We start from the raw sequence: 17,887 nt of genomic DNA on the forward strand, positions 1-17,887 counted from the left end.
GAGTCTCCACACCCCCTCTGCCATCTTGGTACCTTGTTACCCTGGTAGCCGGCGGGAAGACTTGCATCTGTTGTTCCCTGGCAGGACGGCTCGACAGGATAGGGGTCACGTTGTTGCTTGGTATCCGGCGGGAAGACTTGCATCTGTTGTTCCCGGCCAATGCACCCAGGCTGTTGTCGTCTTGGTCATCTTGGTCACCTTGGTCATCTTGGTCACCTTGGTCATCTTGGTCATCTTGGTCATCTTGGTCACCTTGGTCATCTTGGTCACCTTGGTCATCTTGGTCATCTTGGTCATCTTGGTCACCTTGGTCATCTTGGTCACCTTGGTCATCTTGCGGTCGCCCCCTCTGACCTCTTGGACCTCTCCCATAGTTTGAGGTAGGTTGATTTGTCACTTCTCGGGCGACCCCCACGGATCCCCGAGAATTGTAGCAGCAGTCCTCTATTGAAGTGTGGTTGGCCTGGTCTTGTGACCCTGTTCGTAGGCCTCGCAGGACATCACAGATACAGTCCACAGAGGACTCATTTCTTTTCTCTCTTTCAGGTCCATTCAGGGCTCTCGTCGCCCTGTAACCTGGGTCCAGGCCGATGTCTCTCTGTCCGGTCTGGGAGGTCTAGGAGGTCTGGGAGGTCTGGGAGGTCTGGGAGGTCTGGGAGGTCTGGGAGGTCTAGATGAGGACCTTGAGGATGCTCTGGAGCTTGACCTATCCCGGTCTTCCTCCATTTCCGATTTCTGACCTGAGTCAGTATATTCCTTCTTGCCATTCGCTGCGTCGTCCGCTGACTCCGGGGGACCCCCCCCCCCTGTCTAAGAATGCGGCACTGGTTCAGGTTTTGTCCCTTTACCAGCGCACCTTTACCAGCGCACATCGTTCACAGGCCTTTCGGACTGTTATCGCTCTTTGTTTGGCTTTATGTATGAGAATGTTGTTAGTTCTCAGGTATACCAACATCCTCCTACTTCCGGCATGTCCAAGGTTATCATATACCTGTCTGATCATGTGAGTAGCCTCGTCCTGTTAGCAATGGCTAGTTAGCCTGCTATTCGCTCCTATTCGCAATGGCTATTTCAGCCTGCTCGCAATGGCTATTTCAGCCTGCTATTCGCAATGGCTATTTCAGCCTGCTATTCGCAATGGCTATTTCAGCCTGCTATTAGCAATGGCTATTTCAGCCTGCTATTCGCAATGGCTATTTCAGCCTGCTATTCGCAATGGCTATTTCAGCCTGCTATTCGCAATGGCTATTTCAGCCTGCTATTCGCAATGGCTATTTCAGCCTGCTATTCACAAAGTAGAGTTTTTTCTACTTAAGTTCTGACTTTAAGTAAGCATTTAGTTACTTTAGTCATGAGTAAACCTTTTTACCGTATTTCACAAAAATATACTTTAATTGTGATTGTTTCTTTAAGTAGAACCTTCTACGTTTTTGACTGTAAGAAAACATTACGTAACTTTTTAGTCATGAGTAACCGCTACTTCAAGTCGTTACTTATCAACCCTCTCTTGTTCCTGATAGATTTTTTACCAATATACTTTTGGCTGTCTGCTGCGCTCTGCAGACCATCTACGTCACCAGTGTTCCAGATCTCGAACATTAGGAAGAGTCTTGGTTGGAGAGGTTCTGCCGATAAGACCAATCTTGAGTAAGGTTGACTCAAATCTGTAACTAATTCTACTCCAGAGACACCTGACAGCAGTTATTTCAGTTAATATTCTTTCGGCTGTTGATACCTATTTAATTAGTATACAGCCCAACTCACTTGAACTCATGTTCTAAGCCCCGGAACCTCCAATCCGTTTTGACAGACCTATAAACCAGCGACTTGGCCGCCTAAGCACCACAGCGTCCTGTATGCTGAGGCTTCCAAGTCTCCACAAATCTGATAGGCCCGTCGGATACAGAGACCCTGATGCTCGCTCTGTCCCCCCGCGTCAAGGTGCTAAGCTCGATGAGAGTTTGCAGAGTCTCAATTTGTTACCCATAGGCGCTGGTGAGTGTACATCTCATGCAGCTGATATGGTTGGTAGGGTGCTAACCTACCAAATGGTTGCTGTCAGGAAATCCCTTCTGAATGAAATAGATTACAAATTCACTTTACTTTACTCTGGGTTTAGAGCAAGGACGGACATCTTTACATATTATACTTAAAATATATACAAAATGCATGTAGTATTCTATGTCATGTTCCTTCCTAAATGACAATAACACTACATATTCTTCCTCTTGACAGATGAGCGGTATGTCAAGTGCAGTTTGCACTTGCTTGAGTGTCACGTGTCAGGGCCCCCGAAGGTAATTTCTCCCTTTGTTGCCCTCATCCCTGCTTGCTGTTCTGGGGTTAGTTTCTCCCCCATGTTTCTCCCGTCAAGTGCAGGTTGCACTAGCTTGAGTGTCATGTGTCAGGGCCCCAGAAGGTAATTTCTCCCTTTGTTGCCCCTATCTCTGCTTGCTGCTCGGGGGTTAGTGCGGCCTACTCGTCTGGAGGTAGGTATAGGTAATTCTTCTTCCGGGATTTGAATTCCTCCCTTGTTGCCTTCCTTTCTGCTTGCTGTTCTGGGGTTAATGCGGCCCACTCGTCTGGAGGTAGGTATATGTAATTCTTCTTCCTTGTTCTCTCCTTGGTTGTTTTCGGGGGAGGCTCCTGGGAGGCCCCCCTTTTGTCAGATAGCATTATGACTTGGTCATACAGCCTACACTCGATACGTAGCTGGTCTTGTGACCATGCTGCGCATCGGGCTGCCAGTAGGTTACCCCCTGGGACTCCTCCGAATAGCTTTTCAAGCAGAAAGCATGATCCCTGCATGGGTGTTCCATTCATGACTGATTCGGCTGCAACACTGAGAGACATGCTCCCGTCTCGCACCTGTGGGATCAGTCTTTCCACCATGTTATCCCCTGGATCTTGACCGGGGGTGCTTACTCCTCTTTCCATCCGTTGCGCCATTGAGGCCCTTTCGGGGATCTCCAGTCTTTTGAGATGTCTCAAGATGCGAACTAGCTTCTCTTGTGCTAGCTTTGGTTGTGCCAGCTCCTCCTGAGCTAGCATTGGTCGCTAGCTCTGGCTACTTCGCCTGCTGTTAGCTCCTGGCTTTGTTAGCCTGTGGTGAGCTAGTTGGCTCTCGTCTGGCTAGGGCCAGCTCATGGGTGTTAGCACTGGCTTGTTAGCCGATGGTGAGCTAGTTAGCTTCCGTCTGGCTTCGTGTCACGTAGCCTCGGGCTAGGTAGCCATCCAGTTCTGTGAACGGTCTTTTTGACTGTGCTTCACATCCAGTCTCTCCTTACAAACAGGGTCTCTGGGCTAGGGAACCCTCGCTTTTCTGTGAACGGTCGTTTTGACTCGCTTCACATCCACACTCCGCTTACAAACAGTGTCTCTGGGCTAGGAAGCCCTCGCTTTTCTGTGAACGGTCGTTTTGACTCGCTTCACATCCACACTCCGCTTACAAACAGTGTCTCTGGGCTAGGAAGCCCTCGCTTTTCTGTGAACGGTCGTTTTGACTCGCTTCACATCCACACTCCGCTCCTTACAAAGTGTCTCTGGGCCAGGAAGCCCTCGCTTTTCTGTGAACGGTCGTTTTGACTTGCTTCACATCCACACTCCGCTCCTTACAAAGTGTCTCTGGGCTAGGAAGCCCTCGCTTTTCTGTGAACGGTCGTTTTGACTCGCTTCACATCCACACTCCGCTCCTTACAAAGTGTCTCTGGGCTAGGAAGCCCTCGCTTTTCTGTGAACGGTCGTTTTGACTCGCTTCACATCCACACTCCGCTCCTTACAAAGTGTCTCTGGGCTAGGAAGCCCTCGCTTTTCTGTGAACGGTCGTTTTGACTCGCTTCACATCCACACTCCGCTTACAAACAGTGTCTCTGGGCTAGGAAGCCCTCGCTTTTCTGTGAACGGTCGTTTTGACTCGCTTCACATCCACACTCCGCTCCTTACAAAGTGTCTCTGGGCCAGGAAGCCCTCGCTTTTCTGTGAACAAAGCATGAAAGTGATTTTTGCATTGCAACTTCACCCAGCAGAATTTTCACAGTAATCACAAATATATACTCTAAATGCGACTCTTTCTTCGAGTAGAACTTTCTACTTTTTTTTTTGACTGTAAGAAAACATTACGTAACTTTTTAGTCATGAGTAAACCTTTTTACCGCAATCACAAAAATATACTTTAAGCGTGATCCTTTCTTTAAGTAGAACCTCCTACTTTTTTTGACTGTAAGAAAACATTACGTAACTTTTTAGTCATGAGTAAACCTTTTTACCGTAATCACAAATATATACTCTAAATGCGACTCTTTCTTCGAGTAGAACTTTCTACTTTTTTTTTTGACTGTAAGAAAACATTACGTAACTTTTTAGTCATGAGTAAACCTTTTTACCGCAATCACAAAAATATACTTTAAGCGTGATCCTTTCTTTAAGTAGAACCTCCTACTTTTTTGATTTTGCCAAATCTGTAATTTAATTTTACTCCAGAGGATTTTGACAGTAGTCCTGTCTTCTTCGGCCGTTTTAGCACCTATTTTGGTTAGTATAAATGCACATCGCCAGGGACGCCATGTTGAGCACCGGTCGTAAACCGAGGTCAGATTGATTATCCCATAACTCTTTAGTCCGAATCCCAGCTTCAAGCAGCGTCCCGCGAAACGTTCAGGGCTTAAACTCAGCAGACCTCGGCTCACACACAGGAACCCCCCGTCCCCTCCAGTAATACAGTTGATTAAATGGAGTTGCGGGGTATATTTTTATTCTATTTGCACTGGGAAGGACTCTCTTTACTTAGATGAGGTCCATTTTCCCTATCCTATGTACACGTATTATCACTGTATGGATTTACTTGATAATCCCATTATACAGAATCCACCTTTAGTCCTTAATGCAGGGATAAAGCCACTTATTCTATTTTACATTAATCCATAATCATATGTCTCCTAAGTACACGCATTATCACTATATGGCTTTACTTGATAATCCCATTATACAGAATCCACCTTTAGTCCTTAATGCAGGGATAAAGCCACTTATTCTATTTTACATCATTAATCAAAAAATGCATGGGGTGAAGTTACAATGCAAAACACATTTCATGCTTACCCGGTCGTCTGGTCAGAAGAAAGGATACAAATCATATTTATAAAGAGGTAATTTTAATTAGAAAAAGCTAGTTACAAAAAGATACTGAAGTGGAAAGCACCCAATTCAGTTTAAAATAAGCACAGAACAAAACATCTCATCATGCACGGCTTGTGCCCAGTGTCGAGCACCATTCTTCTCATCTCTCAAAAAAGTCTGATCTGGCACGGCTTGTGCCTCTTCCTATCTCTCCAGCTCAGTGTAAAAATCTGCCTGTGATCTCGCCAGTTGGCCCTTATAAAGGGCCCCAGGGTCTCTTCTGCTTATTGGTCCAAATACAGCGCTGTCACCGTGATGTCATTTCACCAGCCAGTCAATGCACGGCTCGTGGGGACTGGCTCTCCTCCCATTTTACTCCACTAGGCCGTAACTCGAAAGTAATTGTAACATTTTTCGCTGGAACAGACTCCCTTTGTTCTCTGCTGTGGAAAGTCCCTTCACTCCCCATCTCACTCAGACCCCACAAAGGGTTAACCAGTTTAATGCGTCTGCCGGCCGGAGAGCTCCAGGAAGAGGCCCCCGTACATTCCTCTGGGCTGTAGTCATTATTGAGAGGGAATAACTGGCCTGTGTTCCTACAATACACAATATACCTGTACTGCATACTACATACCTGTAATACATCAATATACTATTGTATATTGCATTGTATATATTGTATATATATATATATATAAATATACAATACACCTGTACCAATCATTGGTTTTATTCTATGCAGACAGGACAGGTTTAAACTGTGCCAACTTGCTCTCAGCTCAATCCTGCTCTTCACTCCGACTGCACATTAACTGTAACATAGTTTTATAAGTGTATAAAGAGTATACAGGTCATATACATAGTCCAATCATATATAATAAACATAAGAATATTATACAAAGTGTCACTCGTTGACTTGTGGCACTTTAACATGTGTTTACACATAACGTGTTTCTATTCCATTGTCCAGGAAGAATCTACAGACATTCCCCATAATCATATATAAGATCAGGATGTCATACCCAGTGTCACTTAGTTGGCTGTGACACTTTACAGAACTCCTTCCAACCATGAGCACAGACTCATTCCTTATGGCCTTCCGAAGATTCACATCACGGAAAGGAAAACCGTCTACATTGTTGTCTGATCACGGGACAAACTTCAAAGGCGGAGAAAGAGAGCTGAGAGAGAGCTTCCAAGCTATGGGCCCAGAACTTAAGACCCACCTCGCTCCATCCCAGATTGACTTTCAGTTTAATCCCCCGAACGCACCTCACTTCGGTGGAACCTGGGAACGAGAAGTACGTTCCATAAAGACAGCCCTGTACGCCGTGCTTGGGGCCCAGACTGTGGCGGAAGAAGTCCTAATGACAGTCCTCACGGAGATCGAGGGAGTATTGAACTCAAAGCCCCTCGGTTACGTCTCAAGTGATGTAGCAGATGTCGACCCAGTCACCCCCAACACCCTCTTGATGGGGCGGCTGGACCCCGCGCTACCACAGACAATGTACAGGCCCGAAGAAGCGAACGGCCGAAGAATGTGGAGGTACAGTCAAGTACTGGCTGACAAGTTTTGGAACAGCTTCCTACTCCACTACCTACCGTCTCTACAGACCCGCCAGAAGTGGGTAAAAGAGAGAGACAATTTGACAGAAGGAACAGTCGTCATGATCATCGACCAGTCACTACCCAGAGCTATGTGGCCGGCTGGCCGCGTAAGCAAAGTGATCACCGGTGCCAATGGAAAGGTCCGAGCAGCTGAAGTGCTCGTCCAAGGACGGACTTACACCCGACCCGTGGCGAGGCTAATAGAACTGCCAAGGCTCCCTGATACTATTGATGACGACCATGACCCTATGACTTTGTGAGTTGACTGACCCTTACAGCGGACATTGAGTAGTGGACAGTGCGGTTAATCTGTCTCTGCTCAGCTAATTAGGTGGGACTAATTAGGGGGCGGCTGTTGTGAAGGATCAGATTAAACCGAATATATATATTTATTTATGGATATATATTTAATAGTATTTGTATATCGTTTGATATCCCTTGTATATTCCTTGTACATATACACGGAATATCCCTTTATTCTACTACAGCCCATAATAGTTCATTCTCTTATTGGACAAAAGGACCAGGCGCCAGGGACAAGCCCCTGGCGTTCAAGTTCAAAGGTACCGACGAGACATGCCCTTACTAGCCTCAGCTCCGCGCAGGAATACGGCTACCGAAAGCAGAGCGGCACTACTTGTCCACCGTGCATATAAATATGGCGCAAGAAATGTAGAATTCCTCTTAGTCCTTTACCCTTCTACCCAACTAAGTAACAAGACGTGAAGCCTCACCCCACGATACCGCGTGCGGTGTAGTACGGCCGGTTTGGCCTTAGAATAGCAGTGAGACCTCGTGCGAATTAATAGCTGAATTGCCAGAGTTTGGCACCGTATTTCTATTAAGTAATAATAGTCTATTATGTATGGTGCATCGTTCGGTTAGAGTTCTAAAGTGAGCAGCACCCCCATCGTTTCCTCGCGTTATCTAGAGTCTTAACCAGGTTGGGCGGACCACGCGTGGTGCTTTCATCCGAGGAGTTCTAGGCGAGGACGAGTGGACCTGCACATTGGATTACCTACCCCGACGACTGCTGAGCCCTATACGGCATGGAATATCTATTTGCTTTGGTGCTTTGATTTGTGGAGCGGATAATCGCCAACACCGGCAATGTAGCGAATATATCTTGTACGTCTGTACCTGCATGATGTAAGAGCATAGCCCTTCTTCTCTGTCTCACTGTGGCGTCCACACCAACAGACAGAATCATCCCTTTTCCGTTAGCGTACAGCTCAAATGCCATTAGCCACCTGGTCCACCTCGGTCCCAGTGTAGCAGGCTCGTTGTAGCATTCAAACTTCGGCACGTTGTCCATGTTCTCTTCTCAACACCGTGATAACTCTACTCTTCGGAGTTTATCCTCGTCGCCATTGTTAGATATTTAGTATCTCTTCATTTAAGAACGACTCAGTATTTAAACAATAGTCTTTTATTTGCATCGTCCGTTCTCGTGCTCCCGCACGCGACTTACTCTCAGTCTGCAAACTCTGGAGTGAACGCCCCGCGTCAGCTCCTATGACGTAACCACGTAACAGCGTGGTACGTCAATACACAACAGACAGTAGGCTGTGGGGGAGGGGGGAGATACGGTTATTCCACACTACCTAGGAGAGGTGGAGAACCTGGCACTGTGGTGCCAGGAGAACAGCCTCTCCCTGAACGTCAGCAAAACCAATTAACTGATTGTGGATTTTAGGAGGTCAAGGGCAAAGGACTACAGCCCCCTCAGTATCTATGAGGCATCGGTCGAGAGAGTGAACAGTTTCAAGTACCTCGGAGTCCACATATCCGAGGACTTGACATGGACCACACACATAGACAGTGTAGTGAAGAAGGCATGGCAACGCCTATACTTCCTTAGGTGCCTAAGGAAGTTCAAAGTGAGTCAGAAGATCTTATATAACTTCTAGTATTCTATATAGAGAGCATCCTGACTGGTAACATCCCCTCCTGGTTTGGGAATAACACCGCACACGACCGCAGCCAGTGCAGAGAGTGCAGAGAGTGGCTTGATCAGCCAAACACACAATTGGAGGTGGGCTTCCCACTCTCCAGGACGCATGTATATTTTCCCTAACGGAGTTGCACTTCCGCGTTCAGTTTGCGCGATCTGATTGGCCACTGACGTTTTTTTCAGCGCCAATCGCGTTACTCCTAACAATCGCGCCAGCAGGCTGTTACCCTAACCCTAACCTTAACCAACTAACCCTAACCTTAACCCTAACCTTAACCAACTAACCCTAACCCTAACCTTAACCCTAACCTTAACCAACTTCGAAAGAGAGCGACTTCGAAAGAGTCGCCAAGCTTAACCAGTTTGTTAGGAGTAACGTGATTGGTGCTGAGAAAAACGTCAGTGGCCAATCAGATCGCGCAAACCGAACACGGAAGTGCAACTCTGTTAGGGAAAATATACACGCCTCCAGGACATTTACACAAGGCATTACAGGGCCAAGGCAAAGAGAATAGTCAAAGACTCTAGCCACCCAAACAACTGCCTCTTTGCACTGCTGCGGTCAGGCAAGCGCTACCAGAGTCTCATGGCCAGTACAGAGAGACTCAAAAGGAGCTTATATCCCCAGGCCACCATGATGCTCAATGAATCTATGCAACACTAACCCATCCATCTACATTCATTGCACACACATCCACATGCACACACTCACTTTAAATAAACACTCACTTTTAACATTCACTTTAGACACTTTAAACACTTTTTAACACTACACCATATTTTTTATCTATTTATTACAAAAAGATTTGCACTACATCCTGTAATGGGAAATATTAAAGGACAAAACGATGAGCCGTTTTATAAATCATTCTGAGTCATTATTAATAATAGAAAAGTTTATTTCACCGTGGCCACAATGAAAGGACAGTTTACAGACAGATACATCATGTTCACACACTAGCATCTGGCCATTAACCCTTTAATCGCCGTTGACGCTGAAACACGTCATTCCCCGCCATGCTTATTCTGCCGATAACGCTGGACAGCGTCTTTGATATCAATATTTCAAAAATCTGTGATCGAAATCATATTTCTCCCCCGGAGACATTATATATACTGGTGAGCCCCTGTCAACTCTCTAACGGTTCAAGAGCGCCATCTGGTGGCCGATCGGCAGATCGCCCAGGGAAGAAACAGGGAAGTGGAAGCTGGTGCTCATTTCAATTTGGTCCGATCACTCGCTATAGGTCCCGGGACTCGAGCTCGACACAATGGATATCGATCCGTTGCCAATAACTCGATAAACAACATGATTTGGACGTATATACTATTATACAACCTGGAAATGGATCGGGTATTTCTATATCCCATAATAGAAAAAATTCTGTTCCACGCTCATCTCCCAACGGCGAGAGGAAGCTACGGTGAGTTTCAGCGTTATTTTGTAATGTCTTCTATACTAACTGCTCCAATGATCATATCACCCACACTAGATGAATGATATAACGTTGCCCACGGAATTATAAACGACCCCCCGCCCATCCGGTCATCATCAGATCATACGTAGTAACTTCTAGAAGTACGTCCATTTGAAATTTTTTATCCCGCGCCGATTGCTATCAAACTGTATACAATCATCAATATAATGCATTTAGGGCTATAAATCACGTTCTGGCGAAAGCTGCAGAAAACGATAAAAACATACTTATACTTTAGACCGTATTTTAGTATGAATATGTGAATGAAAAAGTATAACGTTGCTACACCCTGAACAATAGATATAGGACTTTGAATGGGCCATGGTAATGTCAATTTAGCAATACAATTTAAAAAGTTATAGCCCTGCAAAGAAGGGGAACTTCTCCATGTTAAATAGGGCTGGCGAGGGATGGTAAATTATGAATTTAACCCCGGCGATCAAAGGGAAGTGACCAGGAGGTCTGGGCAGAACATTTATACAGAACAGTTTATACACACTTGCAAGACGTAACATTAGAACAGATATGATGATGAAAGTAAATAAAAATGGTTCCCAGTTACGGGAAGTAATAATAACCTTGCTTTGGCTGGCTGGGGAGATAACTTTGGTAACTTGGAGTCTCTTAAAGAGACACACACACATTACACTAGCTGGTCACACTGAACAAGTCAAGCTGTAAAATGATCAAATGATATCTCAACCCAGATCTATAATGACATGATAATATATCCCTACTTTTTTTTTTTTTTTTGCATTTTGCATTTTGCATTTTGTACTTCATAGCTTGAATTTTGTACTACTTATAGGTTGTACTTTAATTTGTATATTGTATACTTTGTATAGTGTTTGGACTTTATTATTTTTTACTTTTTTACTGAAGCACATTCTCAGGGGGCTGATTGATTGATTTATTGAAAACTTTATTAACAGATTGCAGAATGGGTACAATAGGCGGCACGGTGGTGTAGTGGTTAACACTGTCGCCTCACAGCAAGAAGGTCCAGGGTTCGATTCCCGCTTGGGGACCAGGTTTCCATGATGCCAGGTACCCAGGTGGGGTATCTCCCAGGCCTTTCTGTGTGGAGTTTGCATGTTCTCCCCGTGCTCGCAAGGGTTTCCCCTCGATAAGATAAACCCAATGGAAAAACATGCACAACAACAGATCGCTAACACTGTGGCGTCCTTGACGAAGACGGACAGGAGCACTTGGATTGGTCCCCTGGCGCGGCTCACGTTGACACCTGTCTGCTCCCGGCTGCCCTTGGGGGGGAAGGACGACGGGATGGGTTAATCGCAGAGACGAATCGCATCGGCGATCCTAAAGAGACAATGCATGCGTGTGTGTTCCGGTGTGAGTGCTAAACTAACCGCTGTGTGTACCGCTAAAAACATTGAGTGTCGTTGCATGCCGAATAAAGACCTCTGCAACAGGTCCTGCATTATTATACAGTATGGCTCAATACACACAATTGTTAAGGGGATGCAGACCAGAGAAAGACTTTCGTCTTGTTTACATCAGGGTGCCCCATTTTTCAATTCATAATGACATTTATGACATACACAACATACAGATATACAGATATATATCATGACATTTATGACATACATGACATACAGGTAGGTATACAGTACTGTTACATTTGTGACATACAAAATATGCAAATATACAGTACTGTTAAACAGAGATCCTAACAGAATATATATACATACGAGGGGGAGGAAACTGTACATTAGGAGGGGTGGGTGGGCGGGAGGGCTCATACAGAACCAAGCATTCTAGAGAGCATCCTGACTGGTAACATCCTCTCCTGGTTTGGGAATAACACCGCACACGACCGCAGCAGACTGCAAACCTCCTCCAATGTACAGTTTCTACATCAAATGTACTCTCTTTTTTTTAGACTCTTTTTGTATCACAAACAGTACTGTATCTGTAAATCTGGTATGTCATAAATGTATAGATGCAGTAGCCTACTGTCTATCTGTATGTCATGTATGTCATATATATATTACCTTTTTAGAAAGGCCTTTTATAACTTTTTATGTCTTATTCATATGTAGTTCTGCTATGTGTTCTTCTTTTTTATATATCCATTTGTATTCTATTCTTTTTAACTCTGAGACTCTCAGGAATGTAGGGTGCGTTATAAATTTAATTTATTATTATTATTATTATTATTATTATTATTATTATTATTATTATTATTATTATTATTATTATTATTATTATTATTATTATTATTATTATTATTATTATTATTATTATTATATTATTAAGATGAATTGAAAATGGGGGACCCTGATGTAAACAAGACGAAAGTCTTTCTCTGGTCTGCATCCCCTTAACAATTGTGTGTATTCAGCCGTACTGTATTGTACCCATTCTGCAATCTGTTAATAAAGTTTTCACTCAATCAATCAATCAATCAGCATTTCACTGTAAGGTACTCAAAAGATTTAGCGCCCTCCAACCTAACAAGGCCACTGGCCATGACAACATCCCCTCCAAATTCCTCAGAGACGCAGCAGCCGCCATCACCCCAGTCATCACACACATAATAAACCTCTCTATAAAACAGGGGCACGTCCCCAAGGACTTCAAAATTGCAAGAGTGACCCCTCTGCACAAAAAGGGCAGCAAATTAGACCCAGGCAACTACCGCCCTGTTTCTATTCTTACCTCCATCTCGAAAGTCATGGAGAAAATAGTCTACGAACAGGTCGAAAAGTACCTGGCGGAAAAAAATCTAATCTACGAATTCCAATCTGGCTTCAGAACGTCCCACTCCACTGACACATGCCTCCTCTATCTGAACGACCACATCAAACAAGAGGTGGACGCGGGCAAATACTGCGGCATGGTCATGCTGGACCTACAAAAGGCCTTCGACACTGTCAATCACTCCATTCTAATGGACAAGCTAAAGGCAATTGGTTTTGATAGCTTATCAGTGAGCTGGATGCAATCCTACCTGGAGGGGAGAGAACAGATGGTAGAGGTAAACGGTACGCTATCCCCCCCCCTCACAGTGAGCTGTGGTGTTCCACAAGGAAGCATACTAGGACCGCTACTCTTCCTAATCTATGCAAATGACATGTCGTCAGCCTGTGACTGCAACTTGTTCCTGTTTGCAGACGACTCAGCCCTGCTGGTCTCTGACAAGAACAAATTGCAGGTTGAAAAAACCCTCAGCACGGAACTAGGCAAAATCTGCATATGGCTCGCTGATAACAAACTATCATTACACATGGGCAAAACAGAGTCCATTCTCTTCGGTTCAAATAACAAACTCAGCAAGACCGACGGATTCTCAGTTACAGTGGGTGACAATATTGTCACAAGGAAAGACGAAATTACCTACCTGGGTTCCATCCTAGAGGCAAATCTTTCCTGTGACAAAATGGCATCCAATGTAATAAAAAAAGTCAACCAACGAACTAGATTCTTGTACCGGATCTCCTCTCTGGTAAACAAGAATACCCTGAAGACTCTGGCAGGAGCACTCATTCAAGGGTACTATGACTATGCGTGCACCTCATGGTACCAAAGCACCTCAAAGGCGCTTAAAACAAAATTACAAACATCACAAAACAAACTGGTCAGACTACTACTTGACCTGAACCCCAGAACCCACCTCACCCCTGCCCACTTTGACAACCTAGGATGGCTTAGAGTAGACGACAGAGTACAGCAACTTGCAATGGGCCTGGTCTTCAAGATACACTATACGACCGGGGTGCCCATGTACATGTCAAAATACTTCCCAAAGGTCAGTGAATACCACAACCACTACACCAGAGGAAGCTCAACAAATCATGTTAAACCCAGATTCGGCTCAAACAAGGGACTAAACACGTTTCGCAATTATGCCACAACAATGTGGAACGCCCTACCCAAAGCTGTAAAGGAATGTGAATCCCTGCCCACATTCAAAACCGCTCTTAAAGAGCACCTACGGGAGGCTGCAATTCGAAACTGGCCACCGTAAATGCCCAAAACCCCCACCACCTCCTAATAGACAGTCTCCTCCCCACCGCATGTATATATTCCCTCCCCGCCGTATGTATATTTCCCTCCCACCCACCCACCCCCTCCTAATGTACAGTCCCCTCCCCATCATATGTATATACTCTGTCAGGATCTAGGGGTAACAGTACTGTATATTTGAATACCGCTTATGTCACAAATGTATCAGTACTAAATACCTATATGTCCCTATGCCATAAATGTCATGTATGTTGTGTATGTCATAAATGTCTATATGAAATGAAAATGGGGGACCCTGATGGAAACAAGACAAACGTCTTTCTCAGGTCTGCATCCCCTTAACAATTGTATGTATTGAGCCGTACTGTATTGTACCCATTCTGCAATCTGTTAAATAAAGTTTTCATTCATTCATTCATACTTTATATGTGACAAATAAAACAAAACTTGAACAAAGGTTTGCGGCGAACACAAAGCTAACGTTTGAAATAGTTTGCAAACGTTTGCCTTGGTCGTTGAACTTCTACGCACCTCGGAATGGTTTTTAACGTTAAACAAATAAAACTTCAAATTCACATTCAAGGTACTCAAACGCTCTGATTGTCATCCAATACGGTAGGTGGTGCTGTCGCAAAAACACGCTGCTCTCCGGGGCTGCAGCGCCACGTTCCCAGCAGTATCGTGCTTCCTGCAGTGAGTGTGGTCTTGCTGCTGCTGCTGCCATATGGCTGCTGCTTCTCTGTGCTGCTCATGTCTCTACTAGTGGGACCGACGTCTGAGCCCCGTCCTCCTGCTGATGGAGGCTCGTCAGGTAGAGACTGAACTGTGTTGTTAGCTGCATGTAGAGAGTTTTTGAGGAGAGTTCTCCTCTTACTGTGTTGTTAGCAGCGTCCACAGCTGCTGCTTATCGTCCTGGTGGTTGGTGTTAGCTAGTAAGCACAGCCAGTCATTAGCTCTCTCTCTCTCGTTTGGTTTATTTGTTTTCGGTCTTGCTCCACGTTCATTCCAATAGTTATTTTCGTTACTGTTAGTTTTTCCTTCGGTAGCTGGAGCTAGTATCTTCTTAGCTGGTACCTCTGTATCTGGGGCTATTGTTAGCTTAGCTGGGCCTAGTGTTAGCTTAGTTTGTTAGAGTCTACTTGAATTGAAAATGGGGGATTGTTTGATTGATTGGTTGAACATTTTAATTAACAGATTGCAGAATGGGTACAGTACAGTACAGCTCAATACATGATTGATTGATTGATTGAAAACTTTATTAACAGATTGCAGAATGGGTACAATACAGTACAGCTCAATACACACAATTGTTAAGGGGATGCAGACCAGAGAAAGACTTTCGTCTTGTTTACATCAGGGTCCCCCATTTTCAATTCATCAGGACATATATGACATACATGACATACAGATAGTCAGTACTGCTACATCTATACATTTATGACATACCAGATTTGCAAATACAGTACTGTTTGTGATACAGAAGGAGTCAGGAAAAGGGAGTATATACATTTGACGTAGAAACTGTACATTGGAGGAGGTTGGGTGGGGGGGGGTTGGGTACACTGGGATATTGACAACCATACTGGGTAATCTACATTGGAGGTGGTTGGGGGGGGCACACTGTATATACAAGCAAAACTGTACATTGAGGGGGGGGGGAGACACTGTACAAACAAACAAAATTGTACATTGGACTATTGACAACCATACTAGGTAAATGACTGTACATTGGAGGGGGTTGGGTTAGGATATTTACAGGGGCCAGTGTTGAATTGCAGTCTCCCATAGGTGTCCCTTGAGAGAGGTTTTGAAAGTGGGTAGTGATCCACATTCCTTTACAGCTTTGGGTAGGGCGTTCCACATTGATGTGGCATAATTGCGAAACGTGTTTAGTCCCTTATTTGAGCCGAATCTGGGTTTAACATGATTTGTGGAGCTCCCTCTTGTTAAGGGGATGCAGACCAGAGAAAGACTTTCGTCTTGTTTACATCAGGGTCCCCCATTTTCAATTCATCACAACATTTATGACATACACGAGATACAGTACTGTGACATCTATACATTTATGACATACCAGATTTGCAAATACAGTACTGTTTGTGATACAAAAAGAGTCTAGAAAAGAGAGTTGACGTAGTAACTACATTGGAGGAGGTTGGGGGGGGGGTGGGGGACACTGTACAACTGTACAAGCAAAACTGTACATTGGAATATTGACAACCATACTTGGTTATTTACTGTACATTGGAGGGAGTTGGGTTAGGACATTTGCCAGTTTCGAATTGCAGTCTCCCGTAGGTGTTCTTTGAGAGTAGTTTTGAAAGTGGGTAGTGATTCACATTCCTTTACAGCTACAGGGACCCTGATGTAAACAAGAAGAAAGTATTTCTCTGGTCTGCATCCCCTTAACAATTGTGTGTATTGAGCCGTACTGTATTGTATTGTACCAATTCTGACTAGACGGCCTCTTGTCTGACCTTTGGTGTCCATCGTATTGTCATCTTTCTCTTCGTTTTGAGTACAACACTGGTCTGTAGATGTCCACAGTAGTCTTTACAGGGGGACATATCGTCTGTAGATGTCCACAGTAGTCTTTACAGGGGGACATATCGTCTGTAGATGTCCACAGTAGTCTTTACAGGGTGACATATCGTCTGTAGATGTCCACAGCAGTCTTTACAGGGGGACATATCGTCTGTAGATGTCCACAGTAGTCTTTACAGGGGGACATATCGTCTGTAGATGTCCACAGCAGTCTTTACAGGGGGACATATCGTCTGTAGATGTCCACAGTAGTCTTTACAGGGGGACATATTGTCTGTAGATGTCCACAGTAGTCTTTACAGGGGGACATATCGTCTGTAGATGTCCACAGCAGTCTTTACAGGGGGACATATCGTCTGTAGATGTCCACAGCAGTCTTTACAGGGGGACATATCCGCGGGGTAATGTCCACTTATGGGGTTAGGCGGCTAAGCTAGTGAGTTAAGTTCCAGAGAGGTGTCTGGGAAGCCTAAATATTAAAGGCAACCAACTTGTGTCTAGCCACGCCCAACTTGCGTCTAGCCACGCCCCCGAGTCTTAAACTTTAAAGAACATTAAAGCAGCAGTTGAGCAGCGTTGGTGTAGCATTTATGTAAAAAAGAAAAATAGCAGCAGTAGTGAAAATTGTGAAATGTATATTAGATTGTGAAAAGAAACTGCCCCCGGCTGTCTTCCTCTGGTAGGTATTCTCTGAGGTGTCGTTTGCGTTAACCATACTGTACGCTCACAGTAAATGGTAAACATTTAGGTAAACAAAAACAAGTCACGAATAAAAAGTCTAAGAATAAAATATGGTCCGGGATATACATTTCCTATGTTACATTCTAATATAAAATAAACAGTAAGTGTAAAATTGTACTATGTTGGTTTAAAAGTAAAAGTCCAGGAAGATAGTACTGTCACCCTGTGCTCAGTGATGCTTTATAAAGTCTGATGGCTGTTGGAATGAAGGACTTCCTGTGCCGTTCAGTGCTACAATCTTGGTAGTCTTTAGACGGAAACGCTCGCAGGTGAATCTGGCAAAATATTTGATCGGATGTGCCTTTTGTTCATACGGCAACAGCGTTTTTGCGGGGAGAATCCGCAAAAAAGAAGTGAAACCACCTTCCTGGGTGGAAATCCTAGAAGCGATACACCTTCGCGCTATCATCTGAACAGTCAAACTGCATAAAAATATGATGAAAGGGTTCTCAAGGCT

General features: G+C 44.5%; 1 protein-coding gene across 1 annotated transcript in view; it reads left to right on the top strand.

The window, feature by feature from the left end:
- Nucleotides 1-17,887, top strand: part of LOC311235828 (uncharacterized protein) — a gene marked incomplete at its 5' end in the record, with an annotated part of 55,793 nt that overhangs the window by 9,744 nt on the left and 28,162 nt on the right. The window contains one exon of the mRNA XM_084323334.1: nt 14,806-14,956. Within this exon, the coding sequence (XP_084179460.1) occupies nt 14,806-14,956 (151 nt within the window). The remainder of the gene's footprint in view (nt 1-14,805; nt 14,957-17,887) is intronic.

The sequence above is a fragment of the Notolepis coatsorum genome (assembly GCF_963971535.1).
Source record: "Notolepis coatsorum genome assembly, chromosome: 1".
Taxonomy (NCBI): domain Eukaryota; kingdom Metazoa; phylum Chordata; class Actinopteri; order Aulopiformes; family Paralepididae; genus Notolepis; species Notolepis coatsorum.